The sequence below is a fragment of the Episyrphus balteatus genome, chromosome 3 (genome assembly GCF_945859705.1).
Source record: "Episyrphus balteatus chromosome 3, idEpiBalt1.1, whole genome shotgun sequence".
Taxonomy (NCBI): Eukaryota; Metazoa; Arthropoda; class Insecta; order Diptera; family Syrphidae; genus Episyrphus; species Episyrphus balteatus.
This window is the reverse complement of record NC_079136.1, coordinates 129,752,159-129,776,162: the sequence shown is the minus strand read 5'-3', so window position 1 is coordinate 129,776,162 and position 24,004 is coordinate 129,752,159. Positions and strand designations below refer to the sequence as shown.

Genomic DNA, 24,004 nt, shown 5'->3' with positions numbered 1-24,004 from the left:
GTAAACTACAATTGAGTTTTAGTTCTTAGCGTTCTTGGAGACGATACTGATTTAAGTTTTTCTTGCGCAGCTGTTAATAAAATTATGAAACATTGTTTTCGTCCTCAGTATTGGAAAAATTATAGTTGAATGTTGATCACAATTCAAGATTTTTTCTAGCACCTATGATATATTGTCGGAAAGAACGCGATATGTTTCTGTTTGTAATATTTTTTCCATTATTTTACATTATGTACATTACTACGTTGTATATATTTAATATTTATATAAAAAAGCTTTTTAAGGACAAAATAAAATGAAGAAAATACTATCCAAACGAATGAAATTCTGATAAAACACATCATTTAAAAAGAAGAAAAGAGCCACAAGAGTTACTGAAATATTAGAAAGTCAATAAATTTCCCATACATTAAGTTGTAAAAGTTTTTTTTTTTTGTATTTATTCTTAAAGAACTAGCTTAATATTAATCAATCTTTAACAATTCTTATGCAAAATAAAATTAACTATTTATTAAAAACTAAATAACGGCATCTACTGGCGCAAAAATGATTCGTCAGTTGTGTTTCCTTTGTGATAGCAAAATTTCCTAAAATAGAAAACAAGAAGAAATATAAAAAGAACAAAAATGCTTCTCAATAGAGCAAAAGTGATCTTATTATGTACAATACAAAAATAGTCGATTGATGAATTAATGAATTGATGGAATAATGAGAAGAAAATTAAAAAAACACTTGAACTTTCATAGTTGTTTTCCATTGGTTATCCTAGCTCATCAAAGCTGGCTGTGATATGCGTTAGATATCCATATCACAACCACTTGATGAGGCTTAGATAAGCAACATTGCTTATTAAAAAAGAATTTTTTTCAAGGTTCAAATTAAGAAAAAATTTAATTATTTTATTTAACAAATATATAAAAATTTTATTTAGCTGAATAATTTGATCAACCAAGCTCATCAAAGCTGGCTGTGATATGCGTTCTTACAATAACCATTTCACAGTCACTTTGTGAGGCTTTGACAACCAATATATAATTCGTATTTGTTATTTAACAAAAAAATTTAAAACAAAATCATATAAATAATGAAACCTGTTGAGTATACTATAAATTACTTTTTTTTAATTTAAGTTGACTTTTGAAAAATCGTCTCGCTCCTCAAAGCTGGCTGTGATATGCGTTTCAATTACAAATATACCATGTCGCAGCCACTCTGAAGAATGTGACAATTTTCATGCTAAATTATTGATTTTTTTTTCGTTGGCTCTTCATACTTTACAAAGAGAGATACATAAGAAATACATATAACAAATCAAACTCTCAAGACGTATTCAATAAAGAGCCTCCTTTTTTCAACAAAAAATAGAGAGCAATGTTAGTATGTCAACGACTTAGTAACGCACTATATTCGTATATTTTTCGATTATAAACAAGAAAAAGAAACTATTATCACAAAGTTGAAAATGAAATATGATAATCCCTCACTCAGTTCACGACACAACAAATATGTACAAACACACACACACATACAGACTTATAAAAACAGACAAACAAACAAAATTTTATATAAATATATTTAATAAATTATGAATTAATTTTCTGCGCTCGTTTCATTGAGGATCTTCTTTATCGTATCAATGATGTTGATTTAATAATAAAAAAAAACTCACGAAATATTGATTAAGCCATGTCATGGTATATATTCCCATTCATGTTTGTCGTGTGATTTTATGTTTTTTTTTTCCTTAGAGTATTATTTATTATAAATAACGTAAACAACAATAAATTCAAAAGTGCAATGAACAAAAATAAAATCATCAAGGTAAGAGACTCGGTCTCCTGATATTTTGTTATTTGTTTTTTTTTGTCTCTCTCTTTCTCTCTGCCTCTCTGAATGATGGGAAGTGTGACATTAACGGTCAAAAACCTTATCAATTTACAAGAGAGACGGCGCCTTTAAAATTTTGGTGCCAATGAAATCTAAAAAAATTCTGACAAGCTTATTCAAACAGAAAACAAAAATGCGTTGGGGATCATCATCATTATAATGTATGAGGAATAAATGCGCATATTATGTTTAAAGTTGCATCAGATTGTGTGATAACGAAATTCTTCGAATCGTCAACAGCGTAAACCAATACGTATTTTGTTGTTATTATTTTTGTTGTTGAAGATTGATGAGAAAACATTTGTTCAATTGGAAAAACTCTAAAGTACCATGACCTGACAAACAGAGAGATACAAAGATAGTGAAGAATTCAGACATCCTGTGTGAGAAGGAAATGAAAAAAAAAAACAGTTTGGGACTTCGGGACGTCCACTGTTTACATAAACCTAATAATGGAAAACTAGAAATTATAATTTAAATCTCAATACTTAAGTCAAATGGCGTACAATTTTTATGTTTTCGGTCTTACTAAAAACCTGTCTTTTCTTGCGAACAATATCACTGCTTACATAATTTTACAATTGTTCTACTTTATGATAAAATTATTTGTGCGATGGAATGTCAAGTAGAAAGTTGTACTACACTACCATGTTTTTTAACCCTTTGTTGCCCGGAGCAATTTTTTCTCAAAAAAATTAAAAAAAGTTGAAAAAACTTTAAATATTTCTTGAATATCGCACCAGAATAAATATATCCATTGCACTAGTAAATATCATTACATTAGTAAACTTCTGAGCTAGGTATTTGCTGATATATTTAATTGGGATAAAAAGTAAAAAAATAAAGTTTAAAAGGTGGTTTCTTATTGTAACCACCGGAAAACAAAGGGTTAAAGGGATATTGAATTATCTTTCACCAAAGTGCATCTGCTCTCACAAATTTGAAAGAAAATGGAAGGTCCTTCCTTGGAAAACCAAATTTTCAAAAAAAAAAAAAAAAAAACACCTAAAAGTATGCAACTGTATAACAGTTTTATCACTTCTCAACCGCGTTTTGATGCCTCATCACACAGAGAGCGTTTTAACGCTGTTTTGAGATTTAAGTAATCGGTAAGACCTAAACACCGTATTGGAGCGTTACTTATGGATTAACTTGTGGACGCTGGCCAACATGATGTTCAGAATGTCACTTGAAAAAAAAAAAAAAAAAAAAAACAGGTATTACCGAAAGAAAAAAGTTCTATGTTGGACGAATCCATTTGTTGGGATTTTCTTTAAAATATGTTCTCAGAAATGATAATCAAAATTTGAAAAATAGTTTTTTAGGCTGTCAGATTGGCTGTCATATTGGAAATATGCACAGCTGTTTCCATTGATATTGCTAATTAAATTTTTGACACTATGAATTGATTTAGAATAAATTGCTAACACATTTCACAAATAGCAAATAAAAACTTTGTCATTAATAGTGAATCAATTTCAAATGCATTCCACATACACTACATCTTGTTAAAATTTATGTAATCCAACTTCAATGAAAAAATCACAGTTGATATATAGGTAAAAAAGGTAGATAGAAAACAGAAAAAAAAAGAACTCCAACAACAGGTATAGAGAGGTACACAACTTGGATGAAATGATAGTAATGTATTTATACTCTACACACACAATTTTGTGTTTACGTTTTTGTTGATTACGATTGAATCACGTAGGCTGTTTTTTTCTTTTACATTCATCATATCCAAATTACGATTAAAAAAATGACAAAAAAAAACGTAAGGGTGGAGAAAAAATTAATTTTTAAGAATGAAATTAGGTATCCCCCCACTTTATCCACCCAGTCCAATATTCACATAGTTGCGGTTGCAAATTAAAAAATAAAAATAAAAAAACACCAAGTGCATAGTGCACATAGTTAAAAAGGGCGTAGGTAGGTACTACTTTTTTTTTATTAAAAAAAGGAAACGGGAAAGAAAAAAAAAATTAGAGAGCAGCAAAAAAAAACAACATTAACCGACAAAAACATCCCCCAAATATGAGAAATGAGATCCAAGGCGACAAGACACACAGGAAACAAATATAATAACATTCCAAAGCATCTCTTCCTCACTACTCTAGCGAGCTAGCTGAGAATCTGCCTACATTTCCTTTTTTTTTACTCATTTATTTTATAAAGTTCAATGTTTTATAAGAACCACGCCAAACTGTTGAACTCTTTCTCTATACACGAATGTAGAGAAACACCACCGAGACCGATTGAAAACTGTTATACTGTTCTCTGCACACAAGACGAGGGAAACAGAACAGCAGCAGCAAAAAAAAATTATACATAAAATTTGTATACTGCAAGCAGAAGCAGCACTAGCGGCAGCAGAGCGCCGAAAGAGTTGCGTCGTATAGTAGAAGAATATACAAACAAAAATTACCTATCATCAACGGAACAACAACGACGACATACCGGATATTTTTTTTACAAAAAAAAAAAATATACAGGAAACGCAAAATGGATTTTTTCTCCAATTTTTTTTTAGGCAAAATTAATTTCAAAACAAATGGCCTAATTTGAATACCAATTTAGGTTACATAATTTTTATCACTTAATGTTCTCCTTTTTCAATTGGAATTATAAGTACACAAATTAAAAAAAAAAAAAAAAAAAAAAAAAAAAAAAAAACAAGCGTCCTTTTTGTACGTGCCAGTAGACATGGGGAAAAGGAAAATTCTGAGTAAAAACAGGCGCGTCACTTTTGTTTCCTTTCCTTTTTTTATTATTTTTATAACGAACACACAAGATACAATCCATCCAACACAACACCAAAAACAGCGAAAAATATTTTTCAATCAAAACAAAATTCCAATGAAAAAGAGACGCGAAAAATGCTAGCAAACTTAAATAAATAAAAAAAAAAAAAATAAAACGAGGAAAATACGAACGAACGAAAAAACAAAAAATCATGAAAAATTCTTTAAGCGAAGAAGTATGGAGACAAATAATATGTGTGGTTGGAAAATACAACTCGAATTTCCGAATGAAGCTGGTAGTTTTTTTTTTTTTTTTTTCATTTTTCTTCTTTTTTTTTTTGAATTTGTTTCTGCTTAGAAAAGAAGCCAACAGTAGTATACGTACGAAGAGAAACAAGCACACAAAATAAAATATCGTAAAATGGAATGGACCTTCTTTTACTATTACAAAAAAAAGAAAAATACACCACACACAACAGTACCACCGCACCGCCGCTGCTCCCGTACCCAGCGCTTCCGCTCACCGCTCGCAACGCTTGCTCTTCTTGTTGAGTCCTCTTTCTATAGCCGTTCTTCGCCTTTCGGGTTACACGCCTTTTTAAAATCTATATGTAGGTAGATACGCATATGGGGGAGATTTCTTTTAAATATTAATTTCCTCCCTTTTTGGTTATAAATTCTTTTTAATTTTAATTAAATTTTACTCCAACTATGTATATAGCAAACTTTTGTCACACTAATTTATCAATCATATTCAAATCAAAAATGTACTTATTTGCATTCCACAAAATTCCAAATTCCAAGAAGGGAAAAGTGAAAACAAAAAAACTAATGACGCAATAATCGTTGCACGAATTTTTTTTAATGTATTTTAACACCATAATATCCCGGTCATGGTATTTTTTTTTATTAATAAGAAAAACAGATATTTTTAGTGAAATAATAATAATAAAAAAATATATAGATAGGAAAGAAAAGAAAAACTATCCCTCATTTAGAAAAGACTTCGAGCAGAGCGATACACCGAACAACACACAGTCCACTATGAAGAGAGAACACCGACAAAACCCACACAACGCAGAGCGCAATGTTCGAACGGCCAAGATTTCAACATGACGATGAAAAAAAAAAAAAAAACGCCCGCCAAAAAAAGAAAAATACCACACGACATTCAAACAACAAAACAAAATTAAGAATCCAATTGATTCAAGAGTAGGACAAAAATATTCTTCCTTCTACCTTACTCTACTCGACACACTCTACTCTACTCGCGGCTATCTCTCTATACTACAAAAATTTGAATTAGAATCCACAAATACAATCCACACAGCTACATTAACCGCAAACGCAATGCGAGGGGAAAAAATAACAATGCGCACCGGAGCTCCGGAGTAGCTCTTATAAATTCTTCTTCGTTTTATTTTTTTCTCTCCACCACACCATCAGCATAGGAGACGAAAAACACTACACACATACGTAGCAACGAACGACACATCACACCAAGGGCGTTGAACCAAAAAGAGACGAACCCGACAAAAACTGTATAACACATATACATTGACTTTGAAAAAAAAAAACACCACAACCACACACAAACACAACCAACAAATACAATTCTTGTGTGGATGTTGAGTCTGATTAGGTGTTTTATTTGGGCTCGGAGTATATCTCTCATTTGCTGGTGCTAGTGCTTCCCTCTTGTGCGCATCTCTTTATTTTAATATTAATTTTCAACATCTCATTCCACACATATTTTATGGATTTCCTTTTTTCATTAGCTTTGCTTGTTGGTTGCGCTATGCCCTGTGCTGCTACAGCTACAGCTTGGTTGTTTACCCATTCCTCGGCATTCGACTGTGTAACTGCTTGTCAGCTCAAAGCAGATCGTTTTCTGTTTTTCTCTTGAAAGAAGAGCTAAATGGTGACTTTGAATTATTTGTCGCTTATCGTCAGATAGAGAAATCAGAGCTGTCGAAATTATTTGGTACTTAGTCCATTTAAATTGGAAAAGATAAGATGGATCATACATTTTATGTTTGAAAATTACACCAAACACGTTTTCACTCTAACCATATCTTAAGTATCTTAACTGAGCACAAAAGTACTCAGTTCGAATGGGAGTGAATTAATTGCATAAAGTTGTGAAATCAGCAGTTTACGTTCCACAACATCTTTTTCGAATTGAGTTATTTTATTTGATCTATATATTCAACAAAACATGTTCGAAATCTACATGTTCCAAATATACATATCCATTATATAAAAGCTGAAACACAATCACGCTTTTCCGTCGATTTTGCCAACTGCGAAAAGTTCAACTATAGGAAATCTGTGTATCCTCACACAATGACGCTTTTCTTACGTACGCTTTTTTTGACAAACGTAAGGAAACGTAAGAAAGCGAGCAAAAGTTCAACCAGACTGAACTTTTGCTCGCTTTCTGACATTTAACAGACATAGTTACAGTCACCCACATTATTATTGCGCCAAATGTGAATAAAAAAAAATAAATTATTGCAAAACTATGTGTGTTTTTTAATTTCTCTATATAGATTTTGCACAAAAAAACGACATCGAGATATTTTAAATCAAAACAATTTACGTATTAAAAACAAAAAAATTTAATGATGTTTTAGACTGAGTTTATTGTTAAAAACAATATATTTTGACTGGTTTTGTTTTTATAACTATAGGATTAAAGAATAAACAAATTTCTATGCATTTTTTAAACACATTAATATCCTTTTTCATTTTTAAACAATTAAATCAAGATAAAGACTTGGCCCAATAATTTTGTGAGTGACTGTGTTTTTTTTTAATTGACAGCAGATTTTATGTTGCAATCAGCTGTTCAAAGTCAAAGTGACAGAAGCGCGCTTTGAGGATTTCTCAACGTAACGCAACGAAGCGACGCCCTGAAGCGTGATTGTGTTTCAGCTTTAATTGATTTGCGACTTATCGGATGTGGAACGTATTGTTGAACAAAAAGTGGATCGAGTTGAAGTTAAGAGTCACATTTTCAGAAACTGAGAACGTAGATCGCATGTTGTGTATTCATGTGGAGAACGACAGTTTTTTAATAAACGAGGGTTAAATATGAGTACTTCATTTGAATTTAAGGATAAACACATATTTTGGCGCCAAGTACCCAGTTAGAATTAAAATAAAGTAATCATAAAATCTTTTGAGATTTTTGTAGCTTTACATTCCGCAACCCTTAATTCCACAAACGTTCAATTCTTCACTAATAATTTCTCGGTTCAAACTTAATACGTTCCACAACCTTTGGCTTGAATAATTCGATTTTTGAAAAAAGAAAATGGTTCGAGTCTGTTACCGTTTTTTGTAGTTTTATCCAATTTAATTCATGCCTTATGAAGTTTAGCTTTGGTTATTGTTCCTATTTAACAAAATATTTTATATGAATGTGTCCCCAATCTGGTCGGAACTCGCTAGGAGAACCTATGTCCAAAAAGGCCATCACCTTAAATAGAAACTCTAAGGAGTAGTCCGTGGATTGTAACTGAAAATCGTATGTCCCCGGCACGTTATCTGGTCAGAACTTACAACGAAAACATGTGCTCAAAGACCTTCTTGAATATGAACTTGATAAAGTAGTCTGTGGGTTCCTAATGGAAACGATAAAATCCTGCCTTTTTGGCATTTCTTTCTGAATTCCTGAAAACTTTCTGTACTGGGCCGAACTTGTATCTATACTCAAGATTGGTAATCACACTGGATGATATCAAAAGGTAAAAATCCAATTGTAAAATAAGATTCTATTCAATCTAAATGGTCATCAATGGCTCCAAGAAAATACGAAACAATTAAATCATTTTACAAGGATACAAGCAGCAAAAGCATTGCCAGTTTCGACATCTCTGAAGTCATCTAACCTGCAACAAAACAAAATCAAAAATAGAATAAAAATAATAAAAAAAAAACTTGATGTTCCAAGACCTAACCAACTAACATTGCGGAGCGCAGCATCGTTTTCTATACGATTTTGCGTTCTTTTGCTCATTTCGATGCCTCTTCCTTCTCCTGGTTTGGTCGATGTTTTTTTCCCTTCTTATTGTTTTCTGTTTTCTTTTTTTTTTTTAATATTTCTCCCCTATTTCTCTGGCATTAGTTTCCTTTTGATATTTAAAATGAAAATATATACATACAGACACATACCTATATAAATTTATATACAGAAGAAAAAAAAACCTTACAAAACGAATAAACAAACAGGAAATGGACGACAAAACCTGCACAAGTGTTTGTCTGTCTGTCGCGCAGCAGCTCGTCGTCGTCGTAGTCGTCTGTGTTTTATGCGTTTTTCAAATTTTCAATGTGTTTATAATTCGGTTTGACGAGAGTGTAATAGTAGTAGTAGTAATATATAGTAATAGCATGTGGTGTTTTTCTTAGAATTTTAAGAAATTCCAGAGGAAAGAAAGATACCACGAAAAACGCGTTCATTTTGTTTTCATATATATTTTACCATTTCGGTAACTAAAAAAAATTACAAGCCTGTTTGAATCTGCAATTTGAATGCGCGCCACAGAATCAAGAAATACAGTTACCTACATGAAAACGAGTAATGAAATAATAATTCAATGGATTTCGGAGAATGAAAAAAAAAATTGAGAACAACAGGAATGTAGACAAGTAACAGTAAGGTCAACCAATAGCTATGATGATGAATTGACGATGAGACAATCGTTCTCTAGCCAGGTATATTACTTTAGTACAGTCAGAAGAATTTGTCAGTGTTCATAGACATGGATGAAAACAATTTCCCCCAATTTCTTAAGACGCAACACAAAATTACCCTTGATTTTCTCTCATCTGATCATTTCTAAACATTTGCAAAGAAACAAAAAGAAAACGTTAGAAATGCTAAATTCTCTTTAGAGACTTTTGTTTTTCGTAGAACACTAGACGTTGCCGTTTTTGTTGTTATTATTATTGTCGTCGTCGTTGTCGTAGCCGTCGCCTTCGTCACTCAGTCAGTCATTGAACTGAACGAGTTGAAAAAGAAAATGCGCAAGAGATTTATACTTGTGTGTTATCAGACAACGTTTTCGTTCGTTTAGCTAGTTGTTTGCCGCCTTTTTCTGGTTTTTCTTTCCTTTGGTTGGTTGTTTTTGTTGTTGTTATTGGTTGGTTGGTTGTTATTGTTGTTGTTCTTTTTGTTTTATGTGAATTCACCTGTTATGCATTAAGAATGGGGAATTCATTCATGTGTTTGCGTTGTTTAGTGGAATGTTCGGAATTCGATGACGAGTAGCTGTATTATGAGTATACAGTTATTCTGTAGTTGGGGGGTATGTTTTGGGGGGGAATGAGGCAAGGAGAGAAAGGCCCAGATTGGGAGTTTGAAAAGTACGTGTTGTTAGCTTGTGTTGTGGGTCGGTTGGGTGCAATAAAAGGTATACAAAATGTAGATGTATTGATGCTTTTTTTTCTCTGTTGAGTGGAGCTTTAGGAAGCTATATAGGTAAGTATGTAGGTATTTGTTTTTATAACTAGTCTCGAGTAGAGTAGGTAGATCGTTGATCCATGATAATATAGAAAAATATGCAGCAGATATTTCACTGCACTGACATATTGGTATAGGTTAGGAGTGCTAGGTATGCAATTTATTATAAAAAAAAATTTGGTTGAAAATATTTAATAGGCATCAGACACCTAGGTCTCTGAGATGTACATATGTAGGTAGAGGTACATACATAATGTACAACCAGGTCACTCTAGCTTTTCTATGACCTTGGACGTAAGGTCGTTAGTAACAAAATAACCAAAAACAATCTGAATTTTTCTGCAGATTGACTTCTACATATTTGTGCACACATCTCGAACATGATACTTTTTTGTTGTTTTTTTATTTTTGTCATGGTTTTTTACTATGAAAAATTTTTCTACCAAATTAAAAAAAAGAAAAACAAACTTCAACTTCCATTTCGAAAAAAAAAAAATAAAATGCACGACTGGGTCGCACGTACTTGGTCTTGGAATTCAAAATGCTAAATTTTTAAAGACATAAAATTCATTCTTCTTCTTTAAATGAAATCGAGCTCCAAAAAAGTATGCAGATTAATTTCTTTTATAAAGATGCATTATAAAAAAAAAAAATTCACAATCGTTAGAGATGTTTTTTAAAAAACTAATTTTTTATAAATAATTCTAAGTTTTTTTTTTAAATCCAAAAATTATAAAAGTGCTTTTGTTTAAAAAATTTCGTTGAAATTAAGGAAATCGTTTGGAAGAAAATCAGACTTTAAAAAAACGGTTCTATGGGTCATGGGAGGTACATTTAATAAAGATTTTCGAAAAAAAAAACTTTTTTCATGAGAATATAGACCTTGTCTAAGAACTAATACTTCAATCGTAGAAGCCATTTTTGAGAAGATCCAAAAACTGCTACATACCAAGTTTGAAGTATATCAGCTCATCCGGCCCACAGTAGCTCCTTATACAGAACTACAGACATCCTGACAAACACACAGACTGGCGGACGGACGGACTTTCTGGACCCACTTTTTTCGCGTTTTTTTACGAATGCATAACTTTATGTATATCGCAAGTAAAAATGTGAAAATTATGCAAAGAATCTCAATAGGTCTGTTAAATGATCTGAAAAGAACAATTTTGTGTGCTCCTTGAAGGAAAACCTTGCCCCACATTGTTCTACAATCTGTCATTTTGTGTTTCATAAAGTTGTTTAGAACAGTTCAAGTTTTTGTGGTAGAGCAAAAGCTGTACTTCAAAAATGTATTGTTGAACAATTGTTGATTACATTAACAAAAAAAAAAGTTGAATACATTTTATTGCTGTCCATAATTAAAAATTTAATTTGGCACTTACGATTATTTGCGGGAAGGGGTCGATATGAAGAAAAAATTAAAAATTTGAACAAATATGCCAACTAATAATAAATAGTTTGAATGGAAAATCATAAAAATTTACAACAGTCAACCCTATTAAACATGAAGTTGTACTTTTGGATCTTTTTTGTTCTGACAGTTTTCACACATTTGTGATGTTCTAATCTGTTTTGTTCTAGTTTTTCTTCATTAATCAGACCTAATGTGAAAGAAAATTTCATAACTTTGAAAACAAGAAGATTCAAAAACTTCCCTTTAATTAAAAAATAACATCCTTACAAAAATCACTACAGCTCAAATGAGATAATTTCGCAAATTAGATTAGTTCGAATTTCAAATTAATAGCCTCTTTTCACTACGGCCCAAATCAAATAATTTCGCAAATTATTTCATTTCGAATATCAAATCGTATAGATTTAAGCTATAGTGATAATAGGCTATAAAATGATTTTCTATATGATTTGACGTTCAAATGTGATAATTTTCAAAATTATCTCATTTAGGGTCAAGTAAAAAGAAATGCCAAAATAAAAGTTTTAAAAAAGGATTTTTTGTATAAATTTTATCAGAATTTTAGAATTTCAAAAATTAATTAAAAATACCTAGTTAGAAATATTTTCTCTGTGTAAAATTGTGATACATATTCGCTATTAAAAAGTGCTATACTTACGGTGACCATCCGACTGTCCCGTATTTCTACAGCTTGTCCCGGGTTTTTATTTAAGAAACCCGGGACGTGTAAGTGTCCCGTATTTTGTAATTTGTCCCGTGATTGTCCCGTATTTGCAAATTCTGATTTTTTCATTCAAAATTTTAAAAACTTTGTACGAAAAACAAGAAAACAGTGGTTGCAAACTAAAAGTTTTTCTATTTTTTTCGTATAAAAGCGTCAAGTCTAGTTTGCTGCCGAAGCAAAACGAAATTTTTTCTGAGTCTCCCAAAAGTCATAAATCTCTTTTGGAGCAAGAAAAATTACCTGCACCGTTAAGGACATGTTAGAAGTTTATTTAAAGATTATACAATTTTAAAATCATTTTAATTAAAATTAAAATGTTAAAATATAGCTCTCACGATTTTGATTGAAAAAATATTTTTTTAGAAGTAATTAACAGTACTTATTAAGTATAAAAACGTTTTCTTTATTTTGTATACGACTTAAATGATTTTAACGAAAATGCTCCTATAAAATCGTATAAGAAATCTTTATATCAAAATGAAGAAAAATTATGAAAACGCATTTTAAGAAATTTCAATTTTTATTTATTTTTATTTTTTTGGAGAATCAATAATGTATTGTCAAAAGGATCCGAAAAATTTTGTATGTGTCCTGGGTTTTGCTTCTGGAAATACATATGGTCACCGTAGCTATACTATTGAATAAAAGTATATACGCGTTCTTAAATTTGTTCTACCTTCAAAGAAAGTTTAGCGCAACATAATTTTTAATACAAATTTAAGGTCGCTATTAAAAAAGAGGAAATTTTTAGGTACGTAATACATTATATTACATAGGTATTTCTGGCAAAAGAAAACTGGGAAAATTTTTAAATTGAATTGGGAATTTTCTAAAACATCCCAATAGGAAACACCGCTTAACTCAAAATAGGAATTCAGAATAGGTATAGGTACCTACTATTTTAATTTTGTTCCCACACCCATGTCTCATGCCTGCCTCAGCTTAGTGTTGTTGGGTGCAAAATACAAAACTCACTCACTCATTCATTCTCTCTTCCAATTTAATTTTTTATGTTTTTTTTTTTTTCATTTTTACAAGTGAACCATGAGCCGTTGTGATATGTGTATCTACTCATTTTTTTTTTTTATTTTATTTTCATTCTTATTTTGTTTTTTTTTTTTTTTGGCTTGTATTTCTCACCTGTATTAATTCCGTTTACGTGACCACAGCTACGCATCAGCGCAATATCTCTTCCTCTCTTCTTTCTCCTCTGCAGCCTTCTTATCCTCCTCCTCATCTTTTACCCTTCTGTTTGTATAGTTTTTTTTTAGATGTATTTTTTTTTCTACTTTTTTTTGTGTTGTGTTAATGCCGCCCCAGCCCCATCTTCCAATTCCATTCCATAACTTAACCAACATCATCACACATCGTACAGAGAGCAAGGTGGAAAGAATTCCGAATGGAATGCAGTACCGCCACTCCACATACCTACTCTCCCCTTTTGCGTCCTGCTCGTCGTCACCTGCTCCACCAGGGCCACAACTATTCCCCCCCCCCCCCCCCTACCTCTTCATCTTATCCCTCACTGCTAGTAGCTACCTCTCTACCAACCATCAATCCATCTTAATTCTATCGGTTTTTTTCGTTTATTCATTATGTTCGTTTTTTTTTTCTTCAGTTTTCTTTTTTTTGCTTTTTTTTCGTTTCTACAACACACACTCGACGAATCTATAGATTGTTTGCCTTGGATGTTGCGCTGTGCCGTGCCGTTGCTGCGTATAGTATTCCTAGTAGTAGTTGTAGTAAAAAAAAATCTAAAAAATTTGCCAGTAGTAGTATTTAGCAAAGATACCCATTTTTTTTTCATCTTTTTTTTTTTATTAATTTTTTATGCTTTTCGATGATGATGATTTTTTTCTCTATTAATTAAATGGACAACAAAGCGGTCAAGTAATGCTCGAGAACGGCCTGCGATAAGTTGGCACCGTTTTCCATGGCCAAACTATAAGCAGTATCGCCATGCTCATTGGTTGCCGTTAGATCAGGATCCTTAGAAAGCAATTCATTACAAGTATGCGGATGGTTTCCCGCTGCCGCATACATTAGCGGCGTATTGCCGACAATGTCAGCATGTCGAGCATTGGCTCCATGCTGCAGCAGCAGCCGCACAACTTCATGATGACCACCGGCTGCAGCCAACAACAGTGGCGAAACCATATCCGGTGCCAATATGCTCACATCTACCGCCCTAGTGGCGAGCAATTGCCCCACTGTCGCCACTTGACCATAATAACACGCCCAATGCAGGGCAGTGAATCCATTTTTATCAGTGGCATCGATCGTCTTCGATGCCACTGCGGCTTTCACTTGGTCGTCGGAGAGTTCGCCTTGGCCGGCGCGCTCGTGAAAGCTCAATTGGACATCGGTGGAACAGAAGGTGGCCGCCGTATTACCACGCTGAAGATTTGTCAAAACCGTTGAATTGGATTTTGACGACGAAGTGGATGATGATGGCGGAGTGGTGGCCGCCGAGGAGCTATTGAGGGCAAGAGTCAAGGTTGGGGCAAAAGTAGAGGCGCCAGAGGAGGACAAAGGGGGACAACTAGCAGAAGCGGAAGAAGCATTAGCGGGACTTAGTTGAGGCCGGTATGGTAGAAAAGCACTTTTTCGCTTGCCAACTCCGCCGACGCCAAGCAAAGTTAACTGCAACGGATTTCGACTCCATTTTGATGGGGATCCGCTATGGCGAATAGTGGAATAGTTTTTTTTTTTTTTTGTTGCGACACATAAATTCAATTTAATTTTTTTTCGCTATTTCTTTTTTTATGATTTTTTCATTTATATTTTTTAGGAATATTTTTTTTTTTTAAATAAAATTTTATCACAAAAAAACTTACCGGCTATCTTCGGTGTCCGAGTTGGGAGGTGAGTTGGAAGACATTTTGTGGGCAAGCTTTTTTAAATAGTTTATATTTTTGCACAAATTTTATTTAATTTTCTTTTAAAAAATGTAATTTTTTTATAACGGCTTGGGCTTGGGCAAAATGATGTGAATTTTTCAGTGTAAACAAAATTAAAAAATGGCCGACAGAAGGGCGGCGAACAGCGAACACTCTACTCACACCGCATTTGCTTTTGCCGACGAGTTGAGCGACGATATTTGGCTAGAAATGGAAAAAAATTTATGAATGTGCTGCGCTGCGCCGTTTTTTTCGACATTCCCGTCCAGATGAAAGAGAGAGAAAGAGAATAATAAAATTTTCATAAAAAACTTGAGTTTCTCTTCTTTCGTTCGGTGTTGAAATAGTTTGCGGTATTTTTTTGTTTCTTTTTTTTTTTGTTGCAAAATGAGTAGGGTAGATTGGATGGGGAATGGTTGGTATGTTGCTTGATGAGAAAGTGAGATGAAAAGATTGGGGAAGTGGATATCGTAAAAATGATTAGGCGTTGGTTTTGTGGTGGCTTTATAGGAAGTGTTTGGAAAACGATGGAGATGGTAGTAGATTTTTTTCTTTGAAGGTGGTAACAAATGGATAATATTTTTTTGTGAACTTCCCAAAATCAGTTTGAAAATGTTCTCTTCTGTTTTTTTTTTTAAATTATACTTTTTTTGCGGCTTTGTTGTATGAACGTTTACTTTTTTTCACAAAAGAAGTGAAAATAATTTTTAGAAGCGAAATAAAAATTTACAAGACAAGCCAACAAAAATAGGGGTATTCACGATCCGGTGCAACGAAAAGGTGTAAAATTGCTAAATTTTATTTACCTAGTACTACAACTACAACAAACGAATTTTGCACCATTGTATTTTATTTTTGCAATAGGGTTAAGGCTTTTGTGGAGATTAAAATTGTAGAGATAATATTTGTAATAATTTTGCAAAAAAGTCAAAGTTGTACAAATATTTAATCCGTGGTTCAGCAACTTTTATCTTCTGAAATCGGTGGTTTAGCACTATGGTTTAAGGCTCTTATATTTTTAGAAATAGCCAAACCCTTACTTGAACCAAAGTTTAACCACAGCTATTCCACCAAAACCGGCAAGTTAAATTCCTGAACCAAGGCTGAAACACGTTTGTAAAACTGGGTCCAAGAATTTTTTTCCCTGTGAAACGAAAAGCATTACAAATTTTTCGGTTAAGATTTCATTGTGCTATTTTTCTTTGAAAATGTTCGTTCCGCTTTTCAGCAGCATAATAGCTTGTTTTCACTACAGCCCAAATGAAATAATTTCGCAAATGAGGTCAGTTCAGATTTCAAATTCAATTTTTTTTTGTTGAGTTCAAATGATATGCTCCCAACCATTATTTTTCGACTCAGGCTTACACGGACTTTAAACCGTGTTCAAGGTCATTTAAACACTACATGAAAACGTAGTGAATGAGCACTGTCTTAAAATTTGGGCCAGCACATTTTGTTTGTAGTTTTTGTTTTTATGTTGCTAAATTCTGAAATGGAGGAAGTACATGAACCACTGATTTATTGATTTTACGATACGTATACGATATACTATCAACTACAGCACCGACACTTTCTTTTCCCATGACATTTTGCACAAATTACGATCTTACGAGCTAATTATCCATAAAAGAAAAACACCTCGATGACATTCACAATTGACAACTGCTGTCAAATTGATGAAAATCTGCCATCAGCACCACTGTTTTCAGAAAAATAACCATTATAATTTTGTAGGAAATTCCTTGCTGCATCTGGGAACCCATCTCTGACCATGTCTATTCCAACAGGAATCGTATCTCACTCTCGCCAAGTATGCAGCTTGTATAAGCGTGCTGTGAGGAATCTTGAAGCATGGTATGATCGCAGGTAAGAAGAATTATTCCCAACTTTCAAATCTTATGTAATTCACTATTTATTAATTTTTCTTCCATATTTTTTTTTTGTAATTTCCAACAGACATGTCTTCCGCTACCGAGCTGTCCTCCTTCGCAATAGATTCGACAAAAATAAAAACATAACTGATATGGCCGAGGCAACAAGAATCCTCGAAGCTGGCGAAAAGGAATACTTTGAGACCAAACATTATCAACCAAAGTTATGTATGTCAATATTCCCACAAAAGTTTTATTAAGTTTTTGTATTAATGTCACTTTGTCTCTCTTTAGTTGCCAACAGTCCTGGAGGCTGTGCATTTGAACGTGAAGTCATTCCACCTGACTGGGTTTTGGACTACTGGCATCCATTGGAAAAAGCTCAGTACCCAGAATACTTTGCTCGACGTGAAGAACGCAAAAAGCAGTATTTGGCAATGTGGGAAAAACAATACGGCAAACCAAGCAAAGAAGACTTGGGTCATCATTAAAAAACAATCTGCTTGATGTCGTTGTGTACATTTAAATGAAAATTGAAATATATTGTAGAGGAATATTATCTCTTCTTTGTTATGATTAATGTTTACAGTCATTTTTTTTTTTTGTTTATTAGACGTTATTCTGAGTCTTTCTTCGTTGGGAAGAGATTCTTCTTCATAGTAGCATTTTTTCTAGCCCGTGGAAGTTGATTTTTGAATTAATTTTATCGCTATTGAAACAAATTGTTTCTTAGGGATTTATTGTAAATCTCAATCTGAAATAATATCCAAAGCAAAATTTCTTTCGAAATTAAATTTAACTATCCCGCGCATCTTTCTTCGCTATCGCATCTTTCTTATCGCTATTGAAATAAATTGTTTCTTAGGGATTATTTTCACCGAATTACGATGGCATTCGTATCGGTACTTTTTAAGAGTTTTTCCTTGAAAATTAAAATATTTAACATTTTGACGATAGAAATATCGTTAGAAGATAAGAGTTTGGGACTGCTGAAGCCTTTTGCTGCCGTATCACCATTTTTTGAACGACATCTTGTGCAAAATTTTAGGGTCTTAAAAAGCTTGGCACTCAAAGTGTTAATATAAGCAGCTACAAAATGTAGGTAAGAAGAAAATAAGAAAGTTTAAAATGAATATAGATAACAAAAAAAAAAAAATAACTTTAGAATTTATAGGGGCAGCCCGTTGTTTAAAGAAAAATTTAAAATTTAGGTATAATAAAATATAACATAATAACAAAATTTAAAAAAATAAAAGGTCCAATTTCAGTCTCCCTTGAATTTTTGTTAAACAGAAAAATTAAGAAACAGCATTATAAAAGATTCCTTTGTGTGATCATGCCATGGTTATAATCAAAAATACAAACGCTGTTCACCCTGAGTAAGTAAGTACTTGCGTTATAATTCACAACTTCTTGCTACTGTTTAATTTCTACTTTAGTCAGTTCTATGAAGAGGCTAATTAAATTGGGGTACAGATCTAAGGGAGTGTGAATTGACGTTGATTGCCTAAAGTAGGGTAGATGATTCTCCACAGTTTTTCGGGAGATTGTAAATTAATAAGTTGTAGCAGTTCTTGATATGAAGGCTCGTTAAAATTGTCAACCCATTTAAGTCCCCTTAATGCAAAGGGGAGAAATCTTCGTTGTATTGCTTCTGTTCTCTTAAACAGCTCTATCGAAAAAAATTCCACCCGGAAAAATTTTAATTCACCATTCCCCTATTGTGAGTTCCGGGCGAAAAGTTATTCAAGTTCGGACATCTCTCGGTGTTTTTTCAGGTAATATGCGAGGTTGTTGACGGCTCTTCTCTCACTTAAATTTTGGTCCCGAACAAGAAACTAGTTTAGCGGGAAATGTAAATTCCCTTCGGGTGAAACTCACGATACCTTTTAAAATTCCGGGCGAACAAAAATATTCCGGGTGGGAAACATTGCACGTGAAACTCACGATAGGGCTGAATATGTACAATATAGTGATAAGGGACACAATTGGCTAGTGTATTCTAGAATAGATCGTACAAACATTGTATAAAGAGATTTCGGGATGTAAGGATCCGAAAGCTCCTTACGAAACCGCTCAGTAAGCATAGGTCTGACAATCTTCCCCAAGCCATTTGGATCCATCAAACGCTACTTTTATAATAGCAAAGAACCATATCACCTTGTACGAGTAGGTAGTTATTGCCAACAAACAAAAAGAAGAATAACCATGATCTTGTAAACCACAACTCTCCACTTTACTGCTTCGCATTATGGCTCCAAATGTGGGGTTCGCCGGGATAACCTCAGCAAACGGCCTCCCGGGTTTGAATAAATTGTTCCATGTCTAAGGCCAAATGAATGTAGTTGTTTTCGCATTTGTTTTCTTCATGAATTTGTTTGGCCTGCCTCTTCTTCGCGATTGTTTTGGAATGTCGTTTGCTATCGCCTAACTGGTTTTTCAGGGTTTCTTATTTTTACATGACAGTGTTTATTTTCCAAGAACGTTAACCGTATGCAGTTTTCTGGCCACACTACTCTTTTACGTGGTTGATGTCGTCATCACAAGATGATTCACTGCTTTTAATAGAGAATCAAAAAATATGAAATAATAACCTACAAAAAGGAAACAAAATCCTCAGTTTCACATTGAATTTTATTGTTTAAACTATAGTTTTTGTTTTTTGCTTTTTTTTCTTATTTTCAGAATTTAATCTTATGAATTTGACTTCAGAATAAATGCATTCCCAGCACAGTTTTAAAAAGTCCAATCAATAAAAATCTTCTTCTTTGTAAAGTATAAAATTAGAAATATATGTTGTGTTATCTTACAGATTCATAACATAAACATAGATTTATAGATAATTTTTTTTTTGTTTTTGTTTTACAGAAAAAAAAAGAAAGAAAAAAAACGTAAAGATTGTACATAATTAATGATAATCCAGAAAAATGAAAATAAACATTTAAGATATATCCAAGTATATTTTAAAAGTTAATAAAAAAAAAAATAATAAAAATAAGAAAAAGAACTTGTTCAGATTGGGATGTCCTTGTCCAGCCTCACGGAATTTCCAAGGCAAAACAAGAAAGCCTACAAACTGCCGTGAGGCCAGACTTAATCATCCCAATTTAAACTAAGCCTTTAAGAATGAACTGAAAAAAAAGAAATGACACAGAAAATAGATATATTTAGAAAGCCTCTCTCCTGGATTTCGCTTTTTAGTATTAGTTCATTTCGATGGGATCCATTCGCGGGCGTTTCTTACAACTGCTACTATTTGGATTGTTTGCATCTTCAGCCGAATGGTCACGTTTGCGGAGGGATGTCTTTTTGTCCCATTGATGTGTTAGATAGCGCAGTAGGATGCAACGTTTCTCGAGGACAATGACCTGTTCGGCTGGGCTATCTTCGGTTGGCAAATAAACAGAGGGACGCTTTTGTGATGTGCGAATACCATTTTCTGTGTTGAAGAGCGAGAAATTGTTGGCATTGTGACAAGGAAGACCTTTAAGGAAGTCGTCCACGGACATTTTTTTATAGTATATTTTTTTCTTTTGTAGTTGTTTGTGGTTATTGCTCTCCTAGTTTTAGGAACTGATGTACTTTTATTGAAATAGATATTTTATATACCTACTTACTTTGTTTTTGTTCTTTGTAGTTTTATGAATGAATTTTAATTTGGCTATAATTTGTGCTGTTAGTTTTTTTTTTATGAAACTAATTGGATATTTTTGTATTATTAATTACAAAAGTAAACTTCGCCTGTTCGAAAGTCTCGTTTTAATATTTGAGGATATAAAATCTGAAAAATTGACGTTTCGTTGTAATTTTTAATTTCGCAGGAATTTTTTTCTTTTGTGCTGACGTTTGGAAAGAAAGTTTTGGCAGCACTTACAAAACTGGATCTGTTCAGATTTTTGTTGTCATTGTCTTCAGAGAGCACAGGGTGTCCCAAAGTCAGCATCAAAGACGAAATTGTTCCATATTGCAAAATTAATCACGTAATTTTGCTAAAAAAAAATTAATAAAATAAAATATTGAACTTAATTCGCTGGAGTTTTTTGATAAAAAAATTGAAATAACCTCATTTTGTAGTACTCTGTGGGGCAATAATTAGTGTGATGGACTACGACACCAGATGTCTGAGTTCATATCCCAGCCACCTCAAAACATTTTTTCAGCAGCACTACCTCTTGCGAGAAATTGAGAAAACGCCCAAGAGTATTGTCGTGAAAATGTATATCTGTGCTCCATTCTTGCAAATAAAAATTACACACACACAAGAATGCGGTTAGAATACTTGTTGTTTGTCTGTCATATTATTATTATTACAGCTTGTTTAAAAAATGAGTTGAAGCAGAAAAAAAAAATACTACCGAGTAAAGGTACAACTACAACGGCCACTTTTTGTAAAAAGTTAAAAAAGCATTTCTTTATTTTTCTGATCCAAACGCAAATATTAATATTTTACAATAAACAATTGTTGGACTCAATTTTTTTTTTTGGAAAAGCTATTCCTCCCAAGCACAAACCATATGGTTTTTTGTTGTTTCTTTTTCATAAATCACCATGAGTTCATGAGGGACCAAAAATCGTCCGAAAAAATTTTATCTCAAAACAATCCAAGAAGTTTTCAACCGCCTTCGTCAAAGTCCATGCCTCTGCAGCATATAGTAGGACTTAGATGATAACAGTCTTGAATAGATACATTTTAGTAGCAGCAGTTGGTTGTTGACTTACCTCGTAGTAATGACTGTCCATGTTGATGCCTTATCCTATGCGTCGTTGTTGAGTTTCCTCTTTCAACGAAAGATAGTCAAAACCTATGTTGTCTCCTCGAAACGCTCGGACGTTCATAATAAAATGGAGAAATCTGTAGCGTCGTTCGCAATATGGTTAGTCAGTCAGTCATGTCCAGATGCAAGAATTGTCTAGTACCTATAACAACATTTTGCCCTGCATCAAAGTCGATTAGCATGAATATAGTATGTCGTGCAGGCTATACTTCCCAACTGTGCTTCCAAAGATACCATATCGTCAGTGATTAAGTTAAAGAACAATGTCACTGATAGTTGCATTACAGGCAGTAAGATTTCAAATGAACTCTATCTCTCTTTCGTTTTTGAGGATTGCGTTCTCAATGACTTGTTCTTGCATTACATCAGCAGTCTAATCAATTTAAATACAAAATTAAATCCTAACTAAGAGGGAGCAATAAAGATATAATTTCTGATAAAGTTTTATTCAATTAAGTCGTTGCAAACAAATAAAGCAAGTTTTTCGCAAATTGTATAATCTCTGTCCCACCCAATTTTGAAGTTCCATAAACTCGATCTACAAATGTTATTGGAACCTCACCAATACTAAACCCATGTTGTCTAGCTCGGACAAGCATTTCCATTTGAAATACATAGCCCTTGGACACACAACTAGCGATGCACTTCTCTAAGACATGTTTTTTATACAAACGAAATGAACCCGTCAAATCGGATGCCTTTGGACGCAACAAAAGTTGTGATAAGAAATTAGCTCCACGAGATATAAGCTTTCGCTTAAAATCCCATCCATAAACACCACCATTGCCTTCATATCTTGTCCCAGAGACAATGTCCAAATCGTGTTCTTGTTGAAGTTTTATGAATTCTGGAATGAATTTTGGCTAAGAGATTCCATTTTTGTTAAATTATTAAAAAGGATGCGAGAGGAAAGAGATATTAAACTTACATGATGACTTAGATCAGCATCGAGTATAATAATATAATCTCCAGTGGCATGTTTGATTCCGTGGATGTAGGCAGTGCCCAAACCGAGTTTCGCTGCTCTTGGACGTAGAACAATCTTATCTTCGCCATAGATTTTTTGCAAATCTTTGGCTACATCTAGAGTTCCATCTGGACTACCATCATCGATTACTATGATTTCGTAATTAAATTTACTGGGAAAGATAATGGAAAAATGAAAAAAAAAAAAGAAAAAGAGGTGGAATTTAACAAACCTCTGTTGCATATATTTTACTATTAACCAGATTATTATTGGAAGATTATCTTTTTCGTTGTAAGTTGGCAGCAATATGCTGTATTTATGGCTTGTTTCTACCATTTTTGTGAATGCAATTGGAATGTATGATTTTTAATTTTCTTCTTGTAATAAATTGGAAATTAGATGAAAACAAAAGACAAATCAAATTAAATTTGGCCGACGTGTTTTGACATTTACAGAGGCTTTCAAACTTTTATTTTTTTTTGTTGATGTTGGTAAGGTAGTACAGGAGGTAATGGTAATGTAGAGCGGAGGGAATAAATTAGAAGTGTTCATTAAACGAACAATATACCACCTGCGGCGGTAAACCCTGGTACAATTTTTCTCGAGATATTTTCCGGAGATCTGTATAGTGGAGCAATGAAAAATTCTCTAGAAACATACTATAATGATTTTGGGAAGTATTTGCCATTATATATTTGCACAAACAACCATACACATGTGTGTTTTGCACTTGTTTTTCTCTTGAAGGTGTTGTGCCCTCTTCCATACCTACCAGAGGAAATCGTCGTGCGTTGAACTCAGCACACTTCAATATTGTTTTGGGTCAATCAAAGTGCAATAAGACAATAATTGAATTGTGCTGACTCTTTAAACGTGCCGACGATTATCCACTGAGGAAGTTGGGCTCGCGACTATCGGAATGACACGACAAGTTGAGTCTCATTCAATACCTTAACAAGAGTAGTTCAAATATTAATCACTGCGTTATCCCAAGGTATAACATATTAATGTTATAACAAAGGTTAGGAGCAACTTTTTTTTATAGGAATTTTAATGATTGGAAATCAATCATGACCAGAATTTTCTGTGGATCATTTTATATCATATTTTTTACTAGATCCCAAATGAGATAATTTCGCAAATTATCTCATTTCGAATGTTAAAAAGGGAAATTTTAAAATTTGTATGCGATTTTTGACAGTTTTCTAATTTTTAATGGAGACTTATAATTTAATGAAGAGTAAATAAATTG

The 24,004-nt window shown here is 33.1% G+C and overlaps 4 protein-coding genes across 4 annotated transcripts; 1 reads left to right on the top strand and 3 right to left on the bottom strand.

Moving 5' to 3' along the window:
* Positions 1-409: 409 nt before the first annotated feature.
* On the bottom strand, positions 410-15,531 carry LOC129914077 (DNA-binding protein RFXANK). The gene is made up of 3 exons (XM_055993129.1): positions 15,077-15,531; positions 13,380-14,919; positions 410-587 (listed from the first exon to the last, which is right to left on the bottom strand). The coding sequence occupies exons 1-2, from the start codon at positions 15,118-15,120 to the stop codon at positions 14,106-14,108; spliced, it is 858 nt and encodes a 285-aa protein (XP_055849104.1). The 5' UTR covers positions 15,121-15,531; the 3' UTR covers positions 410-587; positions 13,380-14,105.
* Positions 15,532-16,786: 1,255 nt separating this feature from the next.
* LOC129914462 (NADH dehydrogenase [ubiquinone] 1 beta subcomplex subunit 9) lies at positions 16,787-17,586 on the top strand. Its single transcript, XM_055993731.1, has 3 exons — positions 16,787-17,005; positions 17,096-17,238; positions 17,305-17,586. The coding sequence occupies exons 1-3, from the start codon at positions 16,911-16,913 to the stop codon at positions 17,499-17,501; spliced, it is 435 nt and encodes a 144-aa protein (XP_055849706.1). The 5' UTR covers positions 16,787-16,910; the 3' UTR covers positions 17,502-17,586.
* A 2,040-nt stretch (positions 17,587-19,626) lies between these two features.
* LOC129915845 (DET1- and DDB1-associated protein 1) lies at positions 19,627-20,806 on the bottom strand. Its single transcript, XM_055995534.1, has 2 exons — positions 20,628-20,806; positions 19,627-20,570 (listed from the first exon to the last, which is right to left on the bottom strand). The coding sequence occupies exon 2, from the start codon at positions 20,517-20,519 to the stop codon at positions 20,214-20,216; it is 306 nt and encodes a 101-aa protein (XP_055851509.1). The 5' UTR covers positions 20,520-20,570; positions 20,628-20,806; the 3' UTR covers positions 19,627-20,213.
* Positions 20,807-22,212: 1,406 nt separating this feature from the next.
* On the bottom strand, positions 22,213-23,194 carry LOC129915844 (dolichol-phosphate mannosyltransferase subunit 1). Its single transcript, XM_055995533.1, has 3 exons — positions 22,985-23,194; positions 22,714-22,924; positions 22,213-22,648 (listed from the first exon to the last, which is right to left on the bottom strand). The coding sequence occupies exons 1-3, from the start codon at positions 23,086-23,088 to the stop codon at positions 22,238-22,240; spliced, it is 726 nt and encodes a 241-aa protein (XP_055851508.1). The 5' UTR covers positions 23,089-23,194; the 3' UTR covers positions 22,213-22,237.
* Positions 23,195-24,004: the final 810 nt, after the last annotated feature.